Genomic DNA, 22,397 nt, shown 5'->3' with positions numbered 1-22,397 from the left:
TGATAAATATCACCTTGGAAATATATATAAATTCTACCTAAATAAGGAGATTATATGATGGCTTTCCTGGGGAAATGTGAATTTTTAAGAATTATGCAAATTCAGAACTGCCTGATACTAAGTTACCCACTTAGAAACTGCTATGGCTCAGATAGCTTTAGTTCAATAGCCATGTAATAGCAATAGCACTTATTTGAATATCTTCTGTAAATAATATTTTGTATGTACTTTCTTTTTAAATAGGGATCGGGCTCCTTTTGTGCTGACCTCTGATATGGCATATGTCATTAATGGGGGTGAGAAGCCCACCATTCGTTTCCAGTTGTTTGTGGACCTCTGCTGTCAAGCCTACAACTTGATAAGAAAGCAAACAAACCTCTTTCTTAACCTGCTTTCACTGGTAACTCTGTTCTTTACAAGCATTTAATTAATTTTAAATGAATGGTTCTGTGTTTCAGTATCTAAAAATAGATATTTTGTGATTTTTGGAATATAACTTATTGTAGTTTCAAGTGTCATATTATTACCGAAATATTTTAAAATTGCTGCCATGTGAAATATGCCAGACACCATTTATATAAAATAAAAAAATAAGTCACTAGATAGAGTGGGTACCCTGGTGATGAGCAGTAATAGTAACTGGAAGGGACCCTGAGAGTATCATCTGGGATGCTGGTAAATGTTTTATGTCTTAATCTGGATGTATTCAAATTTTGGACATTCATTAAGCTGTGCTTTTAAGATTTCCGTGCTTTTCTGGTTGTATATTAAGTAAAAACAAGCCAAGAAAAACCCCTATGATTATTGTGACTGAAATTGATGTAGAAACAGAGGACTACACAAAAGACCTGGATTTCACAGCGTTTATTCCATAAATTGGCTGTGACTTGCAACAATTGATCTTCTTGGCCAAGATTTTTCTTATTAGAGAATCAGTCCCTAAAACACTAACAGACTCTTTAAAACTGTGATTGTTTTGGTTTGTTTGCTTTATTTCTGATTACTTGGCCAGCTTTTAGGGAGGGGTGAGGAACAGACTTTTAAAAAATTTAACTCACAAACCTTTTATCCTTTCTAAAGATGATTCCTTCAGGGTTACCAGAACTTACAAGTATTCAAGATTTGAAATATGTTAGAGATGCACTTCAACCCCAAACTACAGATGCAGAAGCTACAATTTTCTTTACTAGGTAAGGTATATTTAAGTATATTAGAGAAGGCACACACTGCTTAACCTTGATTTGTTTTCCTTAGTTTAAACAAATGCTATATATCAAAATGCTGATTTATAGGAAAAAATTGTGATTCACAGTACCAGCAAATAGGTTTATCAAAAGTTTGTTTACTGAATAAATGTGAAGCATCGGCAATAGCACTTTAAAAAATACATTTATTTCAGGAATTCCCTGGAAGTCCAGTGGTTAGGACTCGGTGCTTTCACTGCAGTGGCCTGGGTTCAATCCCTGGTTGGGGAACTAAGATCCAGCAAGCCGTGTGGCGCGGCCAAAAAAAAAAAATTTACTTCTCTCAAAATATCATCTTGGGGCTTCCCTGGTGGCGCAGTGGTTGAGAGTGGGTTCATGCCCCGGTCCGGGAAGATCCCACATGCCGTGGAGCGGCTGGGCCTGTGAGCCATGGCCTCTGAGCCTGCGCGTCCGGAGCCTGTGCTCCGCAATGGGAGAGGCCACAACAGTGAGAGGCCCGTGTACCGGGGGGGAAAAAAAAAAGATCTCAAGTTTTATTTAGTATATGATTTCAATTCTAAACATCCCATTTATGAATCATTTCTGCAAAACATATTTTCTACAGTATCACATACAAGGTTTTTTTCTAAAATGATATCTCTACTAATGTATTCTTCAGGATTCTGCCATAACAATTTTCATGGATACCATAAGTGCTTAAACAGTGAACTCTGGGTCACTGCTGTAGTAAATTGTTATATGATGTAGTACTTGAAACACATGTACCAATAAGTGGCATTTGAACTTGTGATTATTACTTTAGAAGCAGATCTTCCTGGCAAATATGTTCTAAAGGTCTGGTGACCAGGTTGGTCACAGACTAGTGGTACCACCTCATTAAACGCCACAGCAGGGAGGAGCACATGAGCTCATATTCTTTTCTTTCCTTTTTCTCTTGCCTTCTTCCTCTCAGTGGAGAAGAGGTAGAAAACACTGGACTGGACTTCCCTAGTCTCAAGAGTCTGGGCTGAATTGAATTGAAGGAAGCTGACTTTTATATAGCCTTCCAAACTAATCCTGATAATTTAGGTATTGATGGGTTTTGTTTTGTTTTTTTGAGATTTGTTGGCTCCCCTGGGCAAAACTATAAAGCAGGCATGTAAGTATTAGTCGGCTTGACCTGCCATAACAATATACCATAAACAAGGTGGCTTAAACAAAGGAAATTAGTCTTCTTATTGTTCTGGAGCCTGGGAAGTCCTAGATCAAGGTGCCAGCCTATTTGCTTCCTGATGAGGGTTCAAGCTTGAAGATGAAGGAGGGAGGAGAAGAAAAAGGAGGAAGAAAGTCATTCTTATAAGGACACTAACTCCATAAAGGCCCTGTGGGGTTGGGGCTTTAACATTTGAATTTTGGGGGACACAAACATTCAGTTCCATAGCAAGGCAAAAATCTTTGTGTGAGGTTCCCTGACCTTTACTTTTTGACTCTCTTTTTGATTCTCATTCCTTGACAAAGTGAGAATCTACTCAATATTTTTAAATGAATAAAAGTGTTTTTCATCTTTTATTGTTAAAATAATTGAGAATGTTTTCTTACGAACTTTAATGTTAACACATTGTCTGATTATCTCGTAGGCTGATTGAATCAAGTTTGGGAAGCATTGCCACAAAGTTTAACTTCTTCATTCACAACCTTGCTCAGTTGCGTTTTTCTGGTCTTCCTTCCAATGATGAGCCCATCCTTTCATTTTCACCCAAAACATACTCCTTTAGACAAGATGGTCGAATCAAAGAAGTCTCTGTTTTCACTTACCATAAGAAGTACAACCCAGATAAACATTATGTAAGTTTGGTTCTGTATCTGTAGACACTCATGCGTGCATTATTTTTGTCCTTTCCTACTTCCTTCACTGACTCTGCTAAAGTTCAAGCATTTGTTCTTTTCATACTTCTTTCTTCCATGGATGGTCCAAAAATTAATAAGTATACTTGGAGCATCCCTAATTGTTTTTTGGTGTTTATTTCTTGGTAAATTTGCTCCAGAAGCATGAAGGACAAACGATACTCTTCTTTTCAGAGACAAGACTGAAAGGGTGGTGCTATTTTGCTTTTCTCCTTCCTTATCTTCGTTTTTAATTTCAAAGGTAAACCTTGCTCAGTGTAACAAACTCAACCAATATAGAAGCACGTAAAGTAAAAATCTAAGTTCTCATTCCACTCTCCAGGGATGATTGTAAAACATGTACATAAAGTTGGGTTTTTTGAACAAAAACAGGATCTTTAGTGTGCTCCCCCCGCCCCAAATAGTATAGCATTATCATCTTTTTTGCTGTTATTTTTGTGCTAATATTTTTGTTGGATAACTTTACAGCACTGTCAGCCTTTAAATTTTTGACAAATTGCTAGAATTTAAAAGTGACTTCACTATTTTGATTTTTACCTATTCTTAGTAAATTTTTATGTTTACTGAGTATTTTAGGATACCATTTAACTGAATAGTCCATTCTTTCCCCCCAATGATTTATAATGCCACCTTTAAATAAAGTAAGTTTATATCCCTGAATTTATTTCTGGTCTTCTGCAGATATATCTGACTCTCTGTGCACCAGCATTTTACTCTTTAAGTACTTTATAATATATTGATAGTGTAAATATCCAGTAAGACATGTTTTCCCCCATCTCCCAGTCACCCTAAGTTTTGCCTTCTCATTTGCTCTCATAAATGAATTAACGTAATATTTTCACTGAAAATGCACTACACTTACAAATTTGGAAGGACATTTATATTTAACCCTAGAAATAGAATGACTTTCACATTCCAGTTCTTATTTATTTAGACAATAGTTAAGAAGGTTACTCTTAGAATGTAATTAGATATGCTATAAATACCTTGACTTTTATATTTGCTGTTTCCTGTTGGTGACATATATATTGCAAAGTGAAAAGCACTTGGTACATATAATGGTCAAGCTGAAAACTGTCTATCAAGAAAGGTTATATTATAAATCTAATGTGTCAGGGGTGTGATTTCTTTTCAGATTTACGTAGTCCGAATTTTGAGGGAAGGACAGCTTGAGCCATCATTTGTGTTCCGGACATTTGATGAGTTTCAGGAACTTCACAATAAGCTCAGTATTATTTTTCCACTTTGGAAGTTACCAGGGTATGTTCTCATCCTTGTACATTAATCTTGTTTTATAGGAAACAATTTCTTTATTACCAAGTATAGGTCAAAAGCTTTGTGTTAAGCTAGTGTAAGATACTGTACTATGGACCGTATGCAGCTAATTTTCCTTTGTATCACAAGAGCCTGACACAGTACTAGACATAAGGAACTGAGTTTTTCTTGAATGAATGATTAAGATCTTAAACTTAAAAGATGTTTAAGTTTACATGTTTGTGTAAACTTCTAGCTTTCTTTTTTTTTAAACTTCTAGCTTTCTAAATCACTGCAGGAATAATCTGTTACGGCCATACTGAGCTCCTCTGAAAAACAATAAACTGAGGCACTGATCACTAATCAAAATGTTAGTGTTTAGGTTTGTATTTGATACCCTTTGGAAACCTTCCATTTTTAAGGTAGCTAATGACCAGTAGATGTCCTGTGTTGAATTGCTCCCATTCTTCTCAAGATTAGATTTTGAAAATGAGGCAGCAAAGTGGGTATCAGAGTTTATTTCCATGTGCAGTCTCATTTCACCACTGCCCCCAAAATAAGCAGAGTTAAGATGAACTTGATTTGAGCCCTGTGGCATTTGTGGATTTTACTGGTATCAATGATAGCTGTGGCTGATTGAATAATGATTATTTTGGAGGATAAGATCTGCAAATTTGTGAATGATTAATCTTGAGTAGAAATAAGTAGAAAATAAGTAGGAAATAAGTAATACCTATGCATATTAGCAATGTACGTTTTGTACCAAGCATATTAGCAATGTACGTTTTGTACCAAGGTCATAAAAGGATAATCTATACTTGAACTGTTTCGTCTCTAGTACTTGGAAAAGAAATCCAAAAATAACTTTATAGTGAATTAAGACTCCACTTTGTATTTAAAGAATATTTCTAAGTATTATACTTGATTCTATAAGTTCTCCCAGATGAAATAATTTCAATTCCACTCCTTTTTTTCTTTTGTAGCTTTCCTAATAGGATGGTTCTAGGGAGAACACACATAAAAGATGTAGCAGCCAAAAGAAAAATTGAGTTAAACAGTTATTTACAGAGTTTGATGAGTGCTTCAACGGATGTAGCAGAGGTGACTATCCTAACTGAAAAATAACAACATACTTTTTTCTGTGCTGCATAGTATTTAAATTAATGAGTCTTTTTTTTCCCTCTTCCACCTTAGTGTGATCTTGTTTGTACCTTTTTCCACCCTTTACTTCGTGATGAGAAAGCTGAAGGAGTAGCTAGGTCTGCCGGTGAGAATATTTTTTCTCTTTATTGATAATTCATGACTTCCCTATGACCTGCAAGTCTGTAACTTCTCGATGGATGTGGTAGAGTGACAGTGGGGTTACTGTCTGTAAACAGTGAGAATGAGAGGAGGGTATTCTTTCTAAGCTAGTTGATTTCTGGATAAACATAATTTTCCTAATGGAGTGTGATTACTAAAGAAGTGTGTATCAATGTTCTACCAGGTTCTTACCTTCTTTTCTCCAACACGTGATGGTCCTGGAATTAGAGCAAAAACTTTTGTTGCAGCTTGAACCACTGCAAGCAACATAAAATAAAGATGAACATATTTATATTTTCAGATGCAGGTTCCTTCAGTCCTACTCCAGGCCAAATAGGAGGAGCAGTGAAATTATCTGTCTCTTACCGAAATGGCACTCTTTTCATCATGGTGATGCACATCAAAGATCTTGTGAGTGATTACAAATAATGATGACTGTAGAGGAAACCTGTACCTTGGTAGGAAACATTACTGTTAAGGGAATGCTTTTCTTTATAGGTTACTGAAGATGGGGCTGACCCAAATCCATATGTCAAGACATACCTACTTCCAGATACCCACAAAACATCCAAACGTAAAACCAAAATTTCACGAAAAACTAGGAATCCGACATTCAATGAAATGGTAAGTTAAAATAATTTCTAAAAATTTCCTAGATTTGTTGTTTTAAGATTTTTAATTTTAAGCACTTTAAATTAAAATTTTTTAGCTATCAGTAGCTGAACTATTTATTGTACTAGTAAGGCAAACCACTAGCAGTCCAATGGTATTTAACAAAATGATGCAGAATTGAACCTTTGATCATAGATCCTTAGGCTTTAAAAAGATCTTAGGGGCCATTATTCAACTACCCTTCTAGTGCTTAAACCCTTTCAAAAAGTGGATGTCTAATCTGTGCTGAAATACTTCCAGGCCATCCAGTTTGTTTGGGGCAGCTCCAACTCTCAGATCATTTTCTTTACTGAGCTGAAATCTTCACTCCCTCTAGTTTGCACCTGTATGCTCAGTTGTACCTCTTGGAACCACACAAATGCTCTGTTCTTCCTTCTACATGGCAGCCCTTGAGATAACTGAAGTTCAAATGCCCTTCCTCTTTATTCTGTTGAAGCATCTTCAGGACCTTTACCTTGGTTTGATAGGAGGTAGTTTCAAAATCATCCTCCTTCTAATTTGTCTTAGTCTGTCAACAACTCTTGTAAAATAGAGTGATCTGAACTGAAAGCAGTAAGCGAAACATCAGCTGAATCGTGGGGAGCAGAACTGTGACTTTGCTGAGCCACTCATGGTCAACTTACAAATTTACTAATCTATTAAAATGCGCCAACCCTTAGTCAACTACTAGTTTGGGATAATAACCACATTATTTGTGTACATTAACATTATATCCACACAAAAATGTCTGGATAGAGATTTGGAAGCAAATAATTCTGAAGTTTCATCAAGGTTATAAATTTATTAAAACCACAGAATACCCTTTCAGCCCTTTTTAAAAGCATATAAAATGTTTGGAGAAGACCAATTGGTATTATTCTCAAAAAGTAGTAGAGGCTTTTCTTCTAGTTAGTGTTATACTTTCAAGAAACTGAAATGTGGTCATTTTTTTAGTTCTTTTAGTCAAACAGTGAGAACTAGATTAAGGAGATGTTGCTCAGAAGTTATGGTGAGCCTTTCTTGAAAAGAAAAAAATTGTGTTGCATGCAGTGTTTGAAAGAGAATAACCTTACAACACTCCAGATTTGCTATAAACTACATTTGTAATTGGTGATTTTGCACTGAATTATGGATAATCAGAAATTATCACTTCATGGTATATAAAATCCAACAAAGACAACAAAAGGAAATTTTAGTCCCTCACTTTCTGTAAAATAGTTACAATTATACTATCCCAACTTGCTTCCTTCTACTCTCTTTTTCTTCCATTCTCTTCCTTCCATTTCTCTTTTAAAGATGATCTATTAAATTATCTTAAGGCAGGCTGCCATGTAATTTTCCTTCCCCATACCTCCATTTCAGAAAAACCATGTTTTTAGTTTTTAGCTAATAATAATTTTCTGCTTTGTGCATTCCTGTCAGACACTCAGAGGAATGATAATACAATCCAAGACTCCTGAAATACAAAATGTGCATCTAAAGTATGAGACATATTCTACCAGATATGTCATAATCAATGTCATTAGTTGTAGTCACTCTTTGACTAATAATCTCACTTATGTTTTTATGTAAAATAATCCTAGAAACCGGACAAATAAATAATTTGTAATCTGCTGTTTCTTTTTGCCTTTGCTATAGCTTGTGTACAGTGGATATAGCAAAGAAACCCTAAGACAGAGAGAACTTCAGCTAAGTGTACTCAGTGCAGAATCTCTGCGGGAGAATTTTTTCTTGGGTGGAATAACCCTGCCTTTGAAAGATTTCAACTTAAGCAAAGAGACAGTTAAGTGGTATCAGCTGACTGCAGCAACCTATTTGTAAGCTAGTGAATTTCTGAGCTTTGGAAGCAAGAATAGTTATAAACATGTGCAGACACACGTGAACTTTGTATAATATTTTTATACTGGACAGAAATTATAAAGTAAATGTACTTGCTGCATTTCAACACATCTGTTGGACCAACAGTTACTTAACTTTTATGAATTTGTTGACTCCATTGCTGTTTTAAAGTCATTGTATAGAATGCTGTAAATCCTAAACTTAATATATAATAAGTCCTGAAAAAGACTTTGAGTTGGTGAAGGAGTTAATCCTTTCTTGAGTAATAGCTTTAGTGTGGTCTGATAGTATTGTCAGTTCAACCATCTATTTTGCATTGTTTCTTACACAGACATAGCATGTTTGTTTTCCTGTTTTGCACCTTTTACAGCCTTTACCACTGTGTATGTTCACAAACACCAAAGGAGAGGAAAGGGGCAGGGTGTTACCATAAAATGCAGCTGCTATTCACAGGGCTGAAAAGCAAAGCACAAATAATAAATAGTTATGTTAAGAACTACTAAGTAGTTTATAGAAGTAGGGGAAAATAACATTGCTTTTTATTATTCATGTCTTTAAAACCTTTTTCAGAATAAGTGCCAATCACTGAAGTTGTAAATAATGGTGCCTTAACTTCATATGCTTCTCTGGCACTTCATTCTGAGTTTTTTCCTGACTTAATAGTAAGTAGTTTTGACTCCCTTTTTATTAAAGACAAGAAATTAATGTAAATTTACTAATGCTTTTCCCACAGATAGATCATTTTCTGTACTTCAGATGTGTGACTTATTAGTTATTTAAACATCAGCCATTTGTTTTATGTTTTCGTTGCCCAGTAACTGAATGAGATTAATCAACATAGATGTACACTATATTCCATCATTCCATTATAATCCTACATATATTCTCAGGAGGGTGAACTGAAGTTTGGTAATTTTACCTCCATATATCTATACTCCACCCCTCATTAAATGAGAGAAAATATTCCCTCAAGTGTCCATTCCTGTTCGGTAGAAGAACTCCACGAGTAGGGCAGACTCTTCACAAGAGGCCCAGGACAAGAACTCTAGGGTCCAGACTAAATTTTAATGTAGACCTTTATGGCACAGTTTGTCTTGTACACTGTCTTACTTACCTTTGTAAACATTTTACATTCGCATGAATTACTTTCCTTAATATATGAGATTTAGAATCATAAGGGACATGATTGAAATCATTCTATAGTAACCATTAAGAACAGGGTTCACTTTTATTATTCATTCAACTTCACACATAATTTTGTGTTTAGTTTGGATAAATAGGTATATATAAAATTAATTCTCATGGCTAGAATAGGAATTCACTTTTAAGTGGTAAGAGACTGTAGCAATCTAGTTGCTGTGAGATAACTGACAAAATATTCAATGAAAAATACCAAGAAAGGAAGGACAATCTCCGATTCAGTTGCCCAGAACAGAATTTTTATAAACTGTGCAAATGTTTAATGTAAATGGTGATACCTGCAGAGCAGACAAAGAAGAGTTGAGAATGTATCAGTGGGACAGGTTAAAAAAAAAACTTGAAATTTTTGGTGCCTAACACTAATGGTCCACTTGTAGGAAACCCCGTATGATATATGAATGTCTTTTTTTATATTAAAATGTGTTGTCTATTTAATAAGTTAATTAAAAGGCAGATCAAAACACCGCTGTTTATTTGCTTTTTCCACATACAGTTAACATTTCCTTAAAGTGTGTAAGTAGCTTTGCAAATGTGAAGAAGTACTAGATATTTTCACTTGTTTTTAAGACCTAATTCCATTCCATGAATTGTCACTTAGCCACTGTTAAAAAAAAAAAAAGAAAAAAAAGTACTGTCTTGGTAAAAGGTCACTGTTACTTGGACTCAGTGTATACTGCCTGTTTGCAATCTGTTATAGCAGTGTCTTTTATACAAATAGTAGAGTTAGAAAATGTGATGTCACTTTTCAATTACAAGAAATATGGACTTTTTAACCAAAAATGTATATTACACACTCTGTATAGTTAACCAGAGTTCAAAACAAGTGGTAATCTTTCTCTTAATTTAACTCATTATGTGCCTTCTTTGGTCATTAAAAAAACACACGTTAAATATATTTTAAATATAAGTTATTTCTTTGTGAATGCTAATCTTCAGCCCTTACCAAAAACAAACAAAAAATGACAGAGGCGCCTCTTTGCACTACTTACTCTCAGTAAATTTTTAAATGGTTTTTTAAAACACTTTTTAAAGCTTGCATTAAAGTAAATCTGAAACAAAAGTTTAAACAAACTAGCCAAGACACTAATTTTTATGTATAATCACAGTGTTTTATACCTGTCTTTACTGAGTAAAAATAGTTATGCCTAAGTCGTACACCAAAAGAATTTTTTACCCTCGCAGTGCTTTGGGATTTGAAAATAATGGTTTACTCGAAGAACCTATTATTTTCTCTACTGAGGAACCCAATGTAGAACTTGCACTGATGTTTTTATTACTGCCTTTATAAGAATCTGTAGGTATCTAAATGTTAAGGCATGTATGATCTTTGATAAAGTATTCTTTTATCTTTTCAAATTAATGTTGTGTAAAAGTTTCAATATCTTGCCTTAAATTGGTTGACTGTTCTTTCTAGGATTCATGTGGCATTTAAAAAAGAAAACATTAAATTTGATACTTAGACTTCAGATCAAAAAGGAATCAAGCCCCACTACCATAATCCACGGATTTACTTACATGCTGTTTGACTAGCAATACAAATATGAATAAATATGGCAGTTAGTCTCATCTGTAAGAACCAAATACTTTAATTATGTTAAGGTAGTTAATAAAGATGTATAATATTTTTATTAATACCTTGAATATATTCAGTGGATTGAATGTGACTTCATAACTGTACTACAATTGTATTAAAATATTTCTGGAACAAAGGAACTCTGCTATCATTTCTTTTTTTTTTTAAGATTTTTTTTTGATGTGGACCATTTTTAAAGTCTTTATGGAATTTGTTACATTATTGCTTCTGTTTTATGTTTTGGTTTTTTGGCCGCGAGGCATGTGGGATCTTGGCTCCCTGACCAGGGATCAAACCCACACCTCCTGCGTTGGAAGGCAAAGTCTTAACCACTGGACCACCAGGGAAGTCCCCATGCTATGATTTCTTTCCTCATCCACATATTAACATTTTTGGTTCAAAACTCTGGTATGAGCTCACTGTTGCTATTCTTTGCATCCAACCCAGGAGTTTATTAGATTCAGATAATCCTGAATTTCAGAACTGGCCTGTGATCTGCCCCTAAAAATGTCCAAATAGAGTGTCTGACTTCTAAGTGTGGTTCGTGGAAGGTCTGGATTGCCACTTTGTTAGAGCCCCATCACCATTTCATAGAAGTGAAATGCTTCTGTGAGTATGGTCCCTGGCCTTTGGTAATTTACTTAAATATTAAGTATGTCTATAGCATGGCTATTACTATACTATCTTCAGAACAGAGAATGTAGATTCTTAATACCATACCTCCATCCTGGAATGATACCAGTGAGGTTGTGGTTCTCTGATCCTAGAGATAACATGTAAAAGGGCCAGAGACCATGAAAGAGCAATAACTTAATTAGAGCCAGTTTCTTTGGTTGATAAACTCAGTTTGTGTCAGAAACAAAACAATTTTATTTTACCCTTACTGTGTTGAAACACATTATCACGCAAATTTTAGACAAAGTTAGACAACAGTATAATGAACTCCATGAATGAATCCTGTCACACACCTTCAATAATTATTACCTTAGGGCTAATTTTGTTTGATCTATATTAATGATGATGTGCCTAGGTGTAGATATCTTTTTTTTTTTCTATTTAGGATTCTTAAGCCTATGGATCAGTTAACTTTCTTCAGTTCTGAATAATTTATTGTGACTTCTTTTCCAATTCACTACTTCTCTCTTCAACTGTTTAACCCATTCATTGAGTTTTTAATTTGGGTTATTGTATTTTTCACTTCTATTTGGTTTTTATTGGTTTGTTTATTTGAATCATGATCCAGAAAAGACACAAGACTGCCAGGATCAATGTGGAAAGAATAGTTCTTTTTCAACAAATGGGGCTGAGACAATTAGATAACCACATGCAAAAAAGTGAAATAGGACTCTTACAACATATACAAAAATTAATTCAAAATGGATCAAAGACCTAAACATAACTAAAATTATAAAATTCTTAGAAGAAAACATAAGTGTACATCTTTGTAACCTAGAATTAGACAGGGTTTCTTATGTCACAAAAAGCACAAGCAACAAAAGAAAAATAGATTGGTTTTCATCAAAATTACAAACTGCATCAAGGACACTATTAATAAAGTAAAAAGACAACTCACAGAATTGGAGAGAATATTCACATATACCTGATAAGGACCTGGTATCTGGAATACATAAAGCACTCTTAAAATTCAAGAGAAAGCAAACTCAATTTTTAAATGGGCAAAGGACTTTTGAACAGATGTTTTTCCAGAATGGCCGACAATCACATGAAAAGATGCTCAATATCTCAGTCATTAGGGAAATACAAAACTACATTGAGATACCAATTCACACCCACTAGGATAGCTAGAATTTAAAAAGTTACGTGTTTGTGAGGATGTGGAGAAATTGGTGCCCTCATACACTGCTGGTAGGAATGTAAAATGGTGCCAGCTGCTGTGGAAAACACTGGCAGTTCTCAAAAAGTTAAACATAGCTTCCCCAGTGGTGCAGTGGTTAAGAATCCACCTGCCAACGCAGGGGACACGGGTTCGACCCCTGGTCCGGGAAGATCCTACATGCCGCGGAGCAACTAATTCCATGTGCCACAACTACTGAGCCTGTGCTCTACAGCCCGTGAGCTACAACTACTGGAGCCCACGTGCCACAATTACTGAAGCCTGCGCGCGTAGAGCCTGTGCTCAACCACAAGAGAAGTCGCTGCAATGAGAAGCCCGCGCACTGCAAGGAAGAGTAGCCCCCACTCGCTGCAACTAGAGAAAGCCCGCGCGCAGCAACGAAGACCCAACGCAGCCAAAAATAAATACATACATATATACATACATACATACAAATATAGTTACCCCTATGACCCCAGCAATTCATATGGTATGTAATCTCCAAGAGAACTGAAAACAGGTACTCAAATACTTGTGCACAAATGTTCATAGCAGCATTATTCATAGTGGTCAAAAAGTAGAAACAAGCCAAATATCCAACAACTGATGAATGGATAAAACAAAATGTTATATCCCTATGATGAAATATTATTCAGCCATTAAAAGATATGGAGCATTGATACATAACTACAATATGGATGAACCTTGAAAACATGCTAATGGAAGAAACAACATATAAAAAGCCACATACTGTATGATTTAATTTATATGAAAAGTCCAGAATAGGCAAATCCAAGGAGACAAAGCAGATTAGTGGTTGCCAGGGACTGTGGGGGACGGGATACTGAAGAGTGATTGCTTAAAGAACAGAAAGCTTTTTTTAGATTTATTTTTTATTGACGTATAGTTGAATTACAATGTTGTTATTGATGTACAGCAAAGTGACTCAGTTATACATATATATATACATTCTTTTTCATATTCTTTTCCATTATAGTTTATCACAGGATATTGACTATAGTTCCCTGTGCTATACAGTAGGACCTTGTTGTTTATCCATTCTATATATACCAGTTTGCATCTGTTAATCCCAAACTCCCACTCCTATCCTCCCCCTTGGCAGCCACCAGTCTATTCTCTGTGTCCCTGATTCTGTTTCATAGATAGGTTAATTTGTGTCATATTTTAGATTCCACATATAAGTGATATCATATGGTATTTGTCTAGAATAGAAAGCTTTTTTTAAAAAAATTATTTTTTTTTGTGGCTGCGTTGGGTCTTCGTTGCTGCGCGCTGGCTCTTCTCTGGTTGCAGCGAGCGGGGTCTACTCTTCGTTGCGGTGTGCGGGCTTCTCATTGCGGTGGCTTCTCTTGTTGTGGAGCACAGGCTCTAGGTGCGCAGGCTTCAGTAGCTGTAGCACACGGGCTCTAGAGCGCAGACTCAGTAGTTGTGGCGCACGGGCTTAGTTGCTCTGCGGCATGTGGGATCTTCCCGGACCAGGGCTTGAACTCGCGTCCCCTGCATTGGCAGGTGGATTCTTAACCACTGTGCCACCAGGGAAGCCCAGAAAGCTTTTTAGTGAAAATTCCTGGAATTAGTGGTGATGGTTGCACAACACTGTAAATGTGCTAAAAGGCACTGGATTATACACTTTAAAATGGTTACTCTAGTGGATTTTATGGTATGTGAATTTTACCTCAATAAAATGTTTAGAAGCTCATACGATCAATTTTTAGAAACCATTTGATCATGGAACCTCTGCCTTTAATAAATGTGTTAACACTGACTATTTTTTTAGATAGTGAAATTATAATTTCCCCTTTTTTGTCTTTGAAAAATCAGAAGGTTTTAATTAACAAGTTCTCCAAAAAGCATGCCACATTTAAAGGCAATAGAAGGTAAATATCATTTGATTAAAATTTATACACATCATATTTTATCTTTATTATTACTGAATATACAAACATGGCCAGATAAAGAATTGAAAACTAGTGGAGGGCTTAAACATGACTAAAACAAACAAAAAACCCTGAAACAATAGTTATAATTCCTATACCATGAATAAATATTTGAGTTCCTATATCCTTATTAGAAAAATTGTATGGTCTTTTTAACAACTGATTTTTTTTAAACGAGAGTGGTATTCTCAAAACAATCCAATACTAGTATTGGTTATATCACAGATATCCTTCAAATCATTCTACTACAGGACATAAGTGTGATAAGTTAGCGGGCTGAGGGCAAATCATTCTGGCAATGCTTGAGTACTCAAAAACCTCATGTATAAATAAGAAAGTGATTTGATCCAAATCACACACAGATGTATGGTAATCCAGGTCTAGATTGCCAAATCTTACTCTTCCCACTATGCCTCCTGAAATAAAGTTTGTAGTCTACACATCTTCATGAGGAAAAAATTACTTCTTTAGATTCATTCTTTAAAAATATTATTGACTGCCTAGTTAGGCACTGTTCTTGGTGCTGGAGGTGAAAGCAATGAACAATCTAAGAGTTCACATTTATTGGAGGCAGACAACCAAACAAGCAACTAGAAAGGAAAAATGAAAGCACAAAAACAAACATACAGATCAATGGAACAGAACAGAGAGCCCAGAAATAAACCCACACACCTACAGTCAATTAATCTTCGACAAAGGAGGGAAGAATATACAATGGAGAAGAGTCTCTTCAGCAAGTGGTGCTGGGAAAGCTGGACAGCTGCATGTAAATGAATGAAGTTAGAATACACCCTCACACCGTACACAAAAGTAAACTCAAAATGGCTTAAAGACTTAATATCAGACATGACACCATAAAACTCCCCAGAAGAGAACATACGCAAAACATTCTCTGACATAAATCATAGCAATATTTTCTTAGGTCAGTCTCCCAAGGCAATAGAAATAAACAAATGGGACCTCATCAAACATAAGCTTTTGCATAGCAAAGGAAACCATAAACCAAATCAACCAAAGACAACCTATGGGAGAAAATATTTGCAAATGATGCAGCCGACACGGGCTTAATTTCCAAAATATACAAACAGCTCATACAACTCTAACGAAAACAAACAGTCCAATCAAAAAATGGGCAGAAGACCTAAACAGACATTTCTCCAAAGAAGACATACAGATGGCCAATAGGCACATGAAAAGATGCTCAACACCGCTAATTATTAAAGAAATGCATATTAAAACTATTAAGTATCACTTCACATCGGTTAGAATAGCCATCATCAAAAAGTCTACAAATAATACATGCTGGAGAGGGTGTGGAGAAAAGGGATTCCTCCCACACTGTTGATAGGAATGTAAATTGGTGCAGCCACTATGGAAAACAGGATGGAGGTTCCTTAAAAAATTAAAAATAGAGTTACCATATGATCAGCAATCCCACTCCTGGTCATATATCTGGAAAAGACAAAAGCTCTAACTTGGAAAGATACACACATCCTAATGTTCATAGTGGCACTATTTACAGTAGCCAAGACATGGAAGCAACCTAAGTGTCCATCAACAGATGAACAGATAAAGATGTTTTTGTATCTATATATATATATCTATATATGCAATCGAATGTTAGCCATAAAGAATGAAATAATGCCATTTCAGCAACATGGATGGACCCAGAGATTATCATACTAAGTCAGACAGAAAGACAAATATTATATGGTATCACTTTTATGTGGAATCTAAAAAATAGTACAAATGAACTTATTTACAAAACAGAAACACTCACAGACATGAAAACAAACATGGTTACCAATAGCGAAGGCAGAGGGAAGGAGTATGGGATTTTAAAAATAAATAAAGGAAAATGACAGACTATATGTTATGAGGATAATCAGTAGGATACTGTGTTGGGAGGGAAAAGAACTACTTTAAAGGGAATGGTTTTCCTCAGGGAGGGCCTCATTGAGATGACAGAGGCCAGGATCTGACTTCTCTGTAGTCAGTGACCCCTCCCCTGAAAGATTAGGAGTAGAAATAAGAAATGTTACTCTTGGCTAGGCGGCAGCCACTACCATTACTTCCAATGTAGCACTCATCACCTTGGTATTGTACCTGCGAATTTTTTGTATGTATGTATTTTCTGGCTCCGCAGCGCAGCTTGTGAGATCTTAGTTCCACGACCAGTTACCAAACCCAGGCCCTTGGCAGTGAGGGGGCGGTGTCCTAACCACTGGACCACCAGGGAATTCCCCCATGTGAATGTTTTAAGGGCAGGGACAGACTCTGAGGTATCCAGTGCCAAGGCAAGGCCTGGCACTGGTGAGTGGATGAACAATTGTGTAGGGCTGAACTTCTGACGCCCAAATTCGCTGGGCGGCGGGGGCGCAGATAACGGCCTTCTTTAAGGGCGGGGACCAAGTCTACTAATCTCTGCAGCCATATCTGTTCCATTCGCACTCCCAGTCCGGCATCCGAACCTGAACAACCTCGACGCAAGCAGCACTTCTAACGAGCCCACAGCCCAGGCTGGAGGCGGACTCTTTTTCCCCTTCTCTAGTCTAGCACCGCCTCAAACACCGATGCATGCCGGGATGTGTAGTCCACGTTGAAGTGCTTTTCGGGATATGTAGTCACGCGGTCGCCGGGAAACACGCAGCGCAGCTCCGCCTCCTGCCGGCGAGGAAGCGAAGACGTGTGAGGTCACTTCCGGCGTGCAGGGTAGCTTCCTTCGGCGCTCCCACCCGCTCTCTCTTTCTTGCTACCGCACCGCCGCCATCATGGGCCGTATGCATGCTCCCGGGTAAGCTCGGGTTTGTGAACGGGTTGCTAGGGCTGGGCCCGGGAATGGGGGGGAAAGAGGGACTGTGGGCAGCGGGTCGAGGGGGTTAGGTTCTGGGCTGCTGTGGCAGGGATTTTCTCACCCCGAAACTGCTTCTCTCCCCAGGAAGGGCCTGTCCCAGTCGGCTCTACCCTACCGCCGCAGCGTCCCCACTGTAAGTAGCGCGCGGGGACCGGGGAGAGGCCGGGAGGGGGTGCCATTCGTTGCTTGGGGGAAGCGGCGCGGGGATGGTAACCACGTGTGCATAAGGAGCGCGATTTTTTTGTTTTTGTTTTTGTTTTTTTTTGCGGTACGCGGGCCTCTCACTGCTGCGGTCTCTCCCGTTGCGGAGCACAGGCTCCGGAACTGCAGGCTCAGCGGCCATGGCTTACGGGCCCAGCCGCTCCGCGGTATGTGGAATTCTCCCGGACCGGGGCACGAACCCGTGTCCCCTGCACCGGCAGGCGGACTCCCAAGCACTGCGCCACTAGGGAAGCCCAGGAGCGCGGTTTTGAAGGTGGAGGGGACCGCTGTGTTTCGGTTCCATCTCTGGTTTCTCGTCTTAAAGCCGCTTTCTTTACCATAAACAGTGGCTGAAGCTGACGTCTGACGACGTGAAGGAGCAGATCTACAAATTGGCCAAGAAGGGCCTGACTCCCTCGCAAATAGGTGAGTGTTTTTGTTTAATGCAGCCCCTTCCGCTTGCCCTCGTGTAACCTGCTGAAGAAGACTCGGGGCAAACGTCTCACACGTGGCTTGAAAATCTTTTGCTCGTTTTCCTTGCTTTACTGTTGATGATGACCGAGGCCTAGTCTTCATTTGCTGAACTCTCAGGTTCTTACTTGGAAGGCGGTAAAATGAGTAAAATGTGTTCCAAAATTTAATGAGTATTTTCTTTGGCCTAGGCACTCTCCTAGGTGCATGGTTCTAAGCACTTTACATATGCTGACGTTGTTTAATTCTGACAGCCGTACTTTCAAATAAATACTAGTTTTCTTCATCTTAAGTTGAGGCACTGAGGCACATTGCAGCTGTGTAACACGCACCAAATCACACAGGTGTTAATGGAGAAATTGGGATTGGCTACTCAGAGTGCTCTTCACTTTCTCACAGTTAGATGTGGTTTGAACCTCAGCTGTGTGTGACTTTGTGCAAATGGCTTCATTCAGTGAATGTTTGCCTGCTATGTGATTCTGTATCCTGAGAATAAAGTAATCAAAAAAAGGGCAACTTGGTCTTCTGGAGTTTACAGACTAGTGGAGGTATTGCACACAATAGGAGATACATAATAAATAGACTGTCAAGTAGTCAGATGGTGCTGTTTTGAAGAATCTCCTTGATTCCTTTGGTGACCTGTAATGCAATAGCTGACTATGATGATGGTCTTAGAACATTCGCAGTTTCCACCACAAGGGTTTTCCTTAGTGTTGGGTAAACCTTCCTTGGCTGTCTGAGTGAGCTTTGCATGCAGTCTAATGTCGGTGTCTGATGTATAAAAGTAAGCCTTGTTTTACAGATGGGAAGCTTGGAAAGTGACTTGGTCTCAGAGCCTTGACGTCACATGCTTCAATTTGTATGTTTGGTGTGGGAATTTATATTATTCCCTTTTCAGGTGTAATCCTGAGAGACTCACATGGTGTTGCACAAGTACGTTTTGTGACAGGCAATAAAATCTTGAGAATTCTTAAGTCCAAAGGACTTGCTCCTGATCTTCCTGAGGATCTCTATCATTTAATTAAGAAAGCTGTTGCTGTTCGAAAGCATCTCGAGAGAAACAGAAAGGTAAGAGAAGAGGACTACTTGTTCTAATTCATTTCAGTAAAATATAATGCATGTGATTTGAATTATCCAGGGTGGGTTAGGGCACAAACAAATCACACTGTTTGCTTTGAAATAAAAGTTCCAGGGTGGGTTAGGGCACAAACAAATCACACTGTTTGCTTTGAAATAAAAGTTCCACCGGGAGAGATTTGCAGGGGGAGCTTTGGCTCCCTAAATTCCCTTAAGGACTTAATCTAGCCACATGAACCCTAGCCTGTGGTTCTGTTAAGGGACACTGGGTAACTTCTCATTAAAGTACGTGGTGTCTATATATTCTACTGTTAAAATAATGTTTAGTTTTGAGTGGTTTTCCTGAATTCTGTCTATTTTTAGGATAAAGATGCCAAATTCCGTCTGATTCTGATTGAGAGCCGTATTCACCGATTGGCTCGATATTACAAGACCAAACGAGTCCTCCCCCCCAATTGGAAATAGTAAGTATTGACCCCTTTTGTTAACAAGAACAGGAGTTGGTCAGATATTAAATAGTAATAATTATAGTAAAAGGCCTGACAGTAAATGTTTTAGACTGTGGTTCTATGGTCAACTACTCTTTCAACTCTGATTATAGCAAGAAACCAGCCATAGACAATACATAAACAGGTGGACATGGCTGTGTTCCATTGAAACTTTTTACAAAGACAAAGGGCCATAATTCTGTAGACCACTGATTTAGAACACAAGCAAGCCCTTTGAATCGCTTCTAGATTGTGGGTAAAGTTTCAGTTCTTACCTCTGCTCCCAGGTGCTTATGTTGTCTTAATTTTTGCATAGATAGCTCACTATAATGACTAATTTCCAGACATTTGGAGTTTCCACCAGAAAGGTATTTCCTTATGTTGGCCAGTTCTTCTTCGGATGTCTGAGTGATCATCTTCATATTATGCTTGATCATAATGAACTGATTCAGGAACTGAGCTGTTGGTGCATTTATATATTTGGGGTTTATTTTAGCTGTTAGGAAATAGCTCTCGTAGTTTTTGGAGATTCTTGGAATGAATATGGAGGACTTTTATTAATCTAGCTCTTCTCATCCCCCCCCCCCCCTTTTTATTCCTTTTCAGCGAGTCATCCACAGCCTCTGCCCTGGTTGCATAAAATTGTATGTTGTACTCAAGCAATAAAATCATTGTTTAACTAGAAACATGTTTTGTATTTCTTTCCCTAAAAAAATTCAGTGGTTTGTGTGTTTATCTTTTTTGACGTGGACGTGTGTTAGCAGAATTAGAACTGGGTGATTCCACAGGGAGCAATGAGATAGCATCTATCCGTTACATCCCTTCACTGCTCAAACTAGTTGAGCAGTTTATAACTTCATGGTGATTTCTGTGTACAAAGTGGGTAGGTATTGGAAGAGACTAGGAGGTGGTGACTTGCTGTTTTGATGTCATGGCAAAAATGTTTCTAAGTAATTTTGATACATTTGATGTATTTGAGGTAGATCTGTGATGTTATCTACATTGAAATACCAGAAATACACTTGAAAGCATCTGGAGGGGAGGGCATTTTTAGTATGGAGGGACTTAGGAAGCAATTATTTGGTCCTAGTCCTGTGGGTGAGGCTTAAAGATGAGGAAGAAGGGCTTCAGGGAACAGGAAGAACTATGAGATGAGCTTAGCTCCCTGAGCCTTGCAACTTTTGGATGGGTTAGGACAAAATTTACTTAGCTGGGTGTTGTCAGAATATTCATTTAATTAATTCTTAAAACCTAATGAGGTACATGGGTAATCCTGTTTGAAAGAGGCAAGTCTTGAACAGCTGGAGTGAGGTGTTCAAGGCTGTAAAACCAGTAAATGAGAAGCTGCATGTCTGGCTGGTTTACTCCTTCAGAATTCAGAAAATTCAAGCAAGCCATGTGTATGTACCACCTTTTTTCTAAGTGTTTATCACTTGAGTAAATGTTTATTCTTTTTACTTAAGCTTTTCCCAAGCAGTAATCAAAGTTGTGGTCGAAATCACAGTCTCAGGCAAAGTCCCTTGTTTTCAAGAGACCAGTATCGTAAGTAGCATTGATGTCCCTGTGGGATGATGGGCTCTGGGGGCACGGACACCTCCTTCACTTCCCTTGTTCTTCAGGACACTGTGTATGTTTGCCTCCCCAGCTCTGCTGGGTATGCAGCTCTCTGTGCTCTGCTGGGTGTACAAACTGACTCACCCCGACATCCTAATGGGCTCACAAATATGGGAAACAGGTGTGGAAATTTTACCCAATTCTTACATAGTGTTAGATGTAAGTTTCTAATCCCTGTGCTTTTGTGTTCAGATCTTAAAAGTGGGTAACTGTCATAAACCAAGAAATAAATTTACTGTAATAAGGCAAACATCTCCAAGAATGATGAACAAGTAAAACAAGGTAACAGCAAGATCTTTGCAAACCCCAGGTAAACTAGGCAAATGTTGGGTATTGATGATTCTGGACCAAAAGCTAGTCGATAGTACATGGAACATTTGATGTTTCCAAACATCTCTAGGTTTCTTTTAATTAGAAGTATTTACCTATTTATAATTTTGCCATCAAGCCAACAGAATTACTGCAAATACTAAATCGGACTACATATTGGGAGGGTTTTTAATACCTTAAAAATAATATATTAATGTAAAAACCATGTGTAGTCCTTTAGGCGGAGGGTTCAAACTTGGCTTTCAGAAACAGCCCTGCTACTTAAAGGCCGTGTGGTTTGGGGGTCAAATCTCAAGAATCTAAATTACTGTGAGGATCACATGATGTTCTTAATACGTGGCAGTAGTTAAACATTTCAGAGAAAACCTTAAGTCTCTCCAGATCACTGTTTATGTAATTGCCGACACTTTTTGCACATGGGCATCATATGCTGCCTATATGATGATGATATACTGCATGTATCATCCCATAATCTTTACTTGTTACAGGTTGTGGGAACTTAGTATTCCATGGACTGTACTCTAATTTGCCTTGTAGTTATCTTGAGATAAATTCCCAGAAATGGGATCTCTCGGTGTGTATATTTTATATTTTGTAAAATTGCCTTTTTTAAAAATAACATTTTATTTTGGATTACACACGGGCAAGGGGTGTGGGGTGTG

General features: G+C 37.7%; 2 protein-coding genes across 4 annotated transcripts in view; both read left to right on the top strand.

Annotated features, from left to right (window-relative positions):
* The window catches only part of PIK3C2A (phosphatidylinositol-4-phosphate 3-kinase catalytic subunit type 2 alpha), a 70,709-nt gene extending 62,592 nt beyond the window's left edge, over window positions 1-8,117 (top strand). For all 3 annotated transcript variants that reach the window (XM_065881373.1, XM_065881374.1, XM_065881371.1), the window contains 9 exons: window positions 244-400; window positions 1,081-1,190; window positions 2,822-3,029; window positions 4,225-4,349; window positions 5,327-5,444; window positions 5,538-5,610; window positions 5,947-6,056; window positions 6,144-6,269; window positions 7,935-8,117. In XM_065881373.1, coding sequence (XP_065737445.1) covers window positions 244-400; window positions 1,081-1,190; window positions 2,822-3,029; window positions 4,225-4,349; window positions 5,327-5,444; window positions 5,538-5,610; window positions 5,947-6,056; window positions 6,144-6,269; window positions 7,935-8,117 — 1,210 coding nt within the window. The remainder of the gene's footprint in view (window positions 1-243; window positions 401-1,080; window positions 1,191-2,821; window positions 3,030-4,224; window positions 4,350-5,326; window positions 5,445-5,537; window positions 5,611-5,946; window positions 6,057-6,143; window positions 6,270-7,934) is intronic.
* A 9,312-nt stretch (window positions 8,118-17,429) lies between these two features.
* On the top strand, window positions 17,430-20,477 carry RPS13 (ribosomal protein S13). The gene is made up of 6 exons (XM_065881425.1): window positions 17,430-17,494; window positions 17,639-17,687; window positions 18,103-18,181; window positions 19,125-19,294; window positions 19,667-19,767; window positions 20,398-20,477. Exons 1-6 carry the CDS (start codon window positions 17,472-17,474, stop codon window positions 20,429-20,431), a joined length of 456 nt encoding a protein of 151 aa, XP_065737497.1. The 5' UTR covers window positions 17,430-17,471; the 3' UTR covers window positions 20,432-20,477.
* Window positions 20,478-22,397: the final 1,920 nt, after the last annotated feature.

The sequence above is a fragment of the Phocoena phocoena genome, chromosome 8, assembly GCF_963924675.1.
Source record: "Phocoena phocoena chromosome 8, mPhoPho1.1, whole genome shotgun sequence".
In the NCBI taxonomy this organism is placed as follows: domain Eukaryota; kingdom Metazoa; phylum Chordata; class Mammalia; order Artiodactyla; family Phocoenidae; genus Phocoena; species Phocoena phocoena.
This window is presented reverse-complemented; position numbering and strand designations above follow the sequence as displayed.

Bases quoted from the DNA above. Each gene is read 5' to 3' on its own strand.
- RPS13 (XM_065881425.1), top strand. From the start codon at position 17,472: ATGGGCCGTATGCATGCTCCCGG. The intron at 17,495-17,638 runs GTAAGCTCGGGT...TTCTCTCCCCAG, and splicing joins GGCCGTATGCATGCTCCCGG to GAAGGGCCTGTCCCAGTCGG. The intron at 19,768-20,397 runs GTAAGTATTGAC...ATTCCTTTTCAG, and splicing joins CTCCCCCCCAATTGGAAATA to CGAGTCATCCACAGCCTCTG.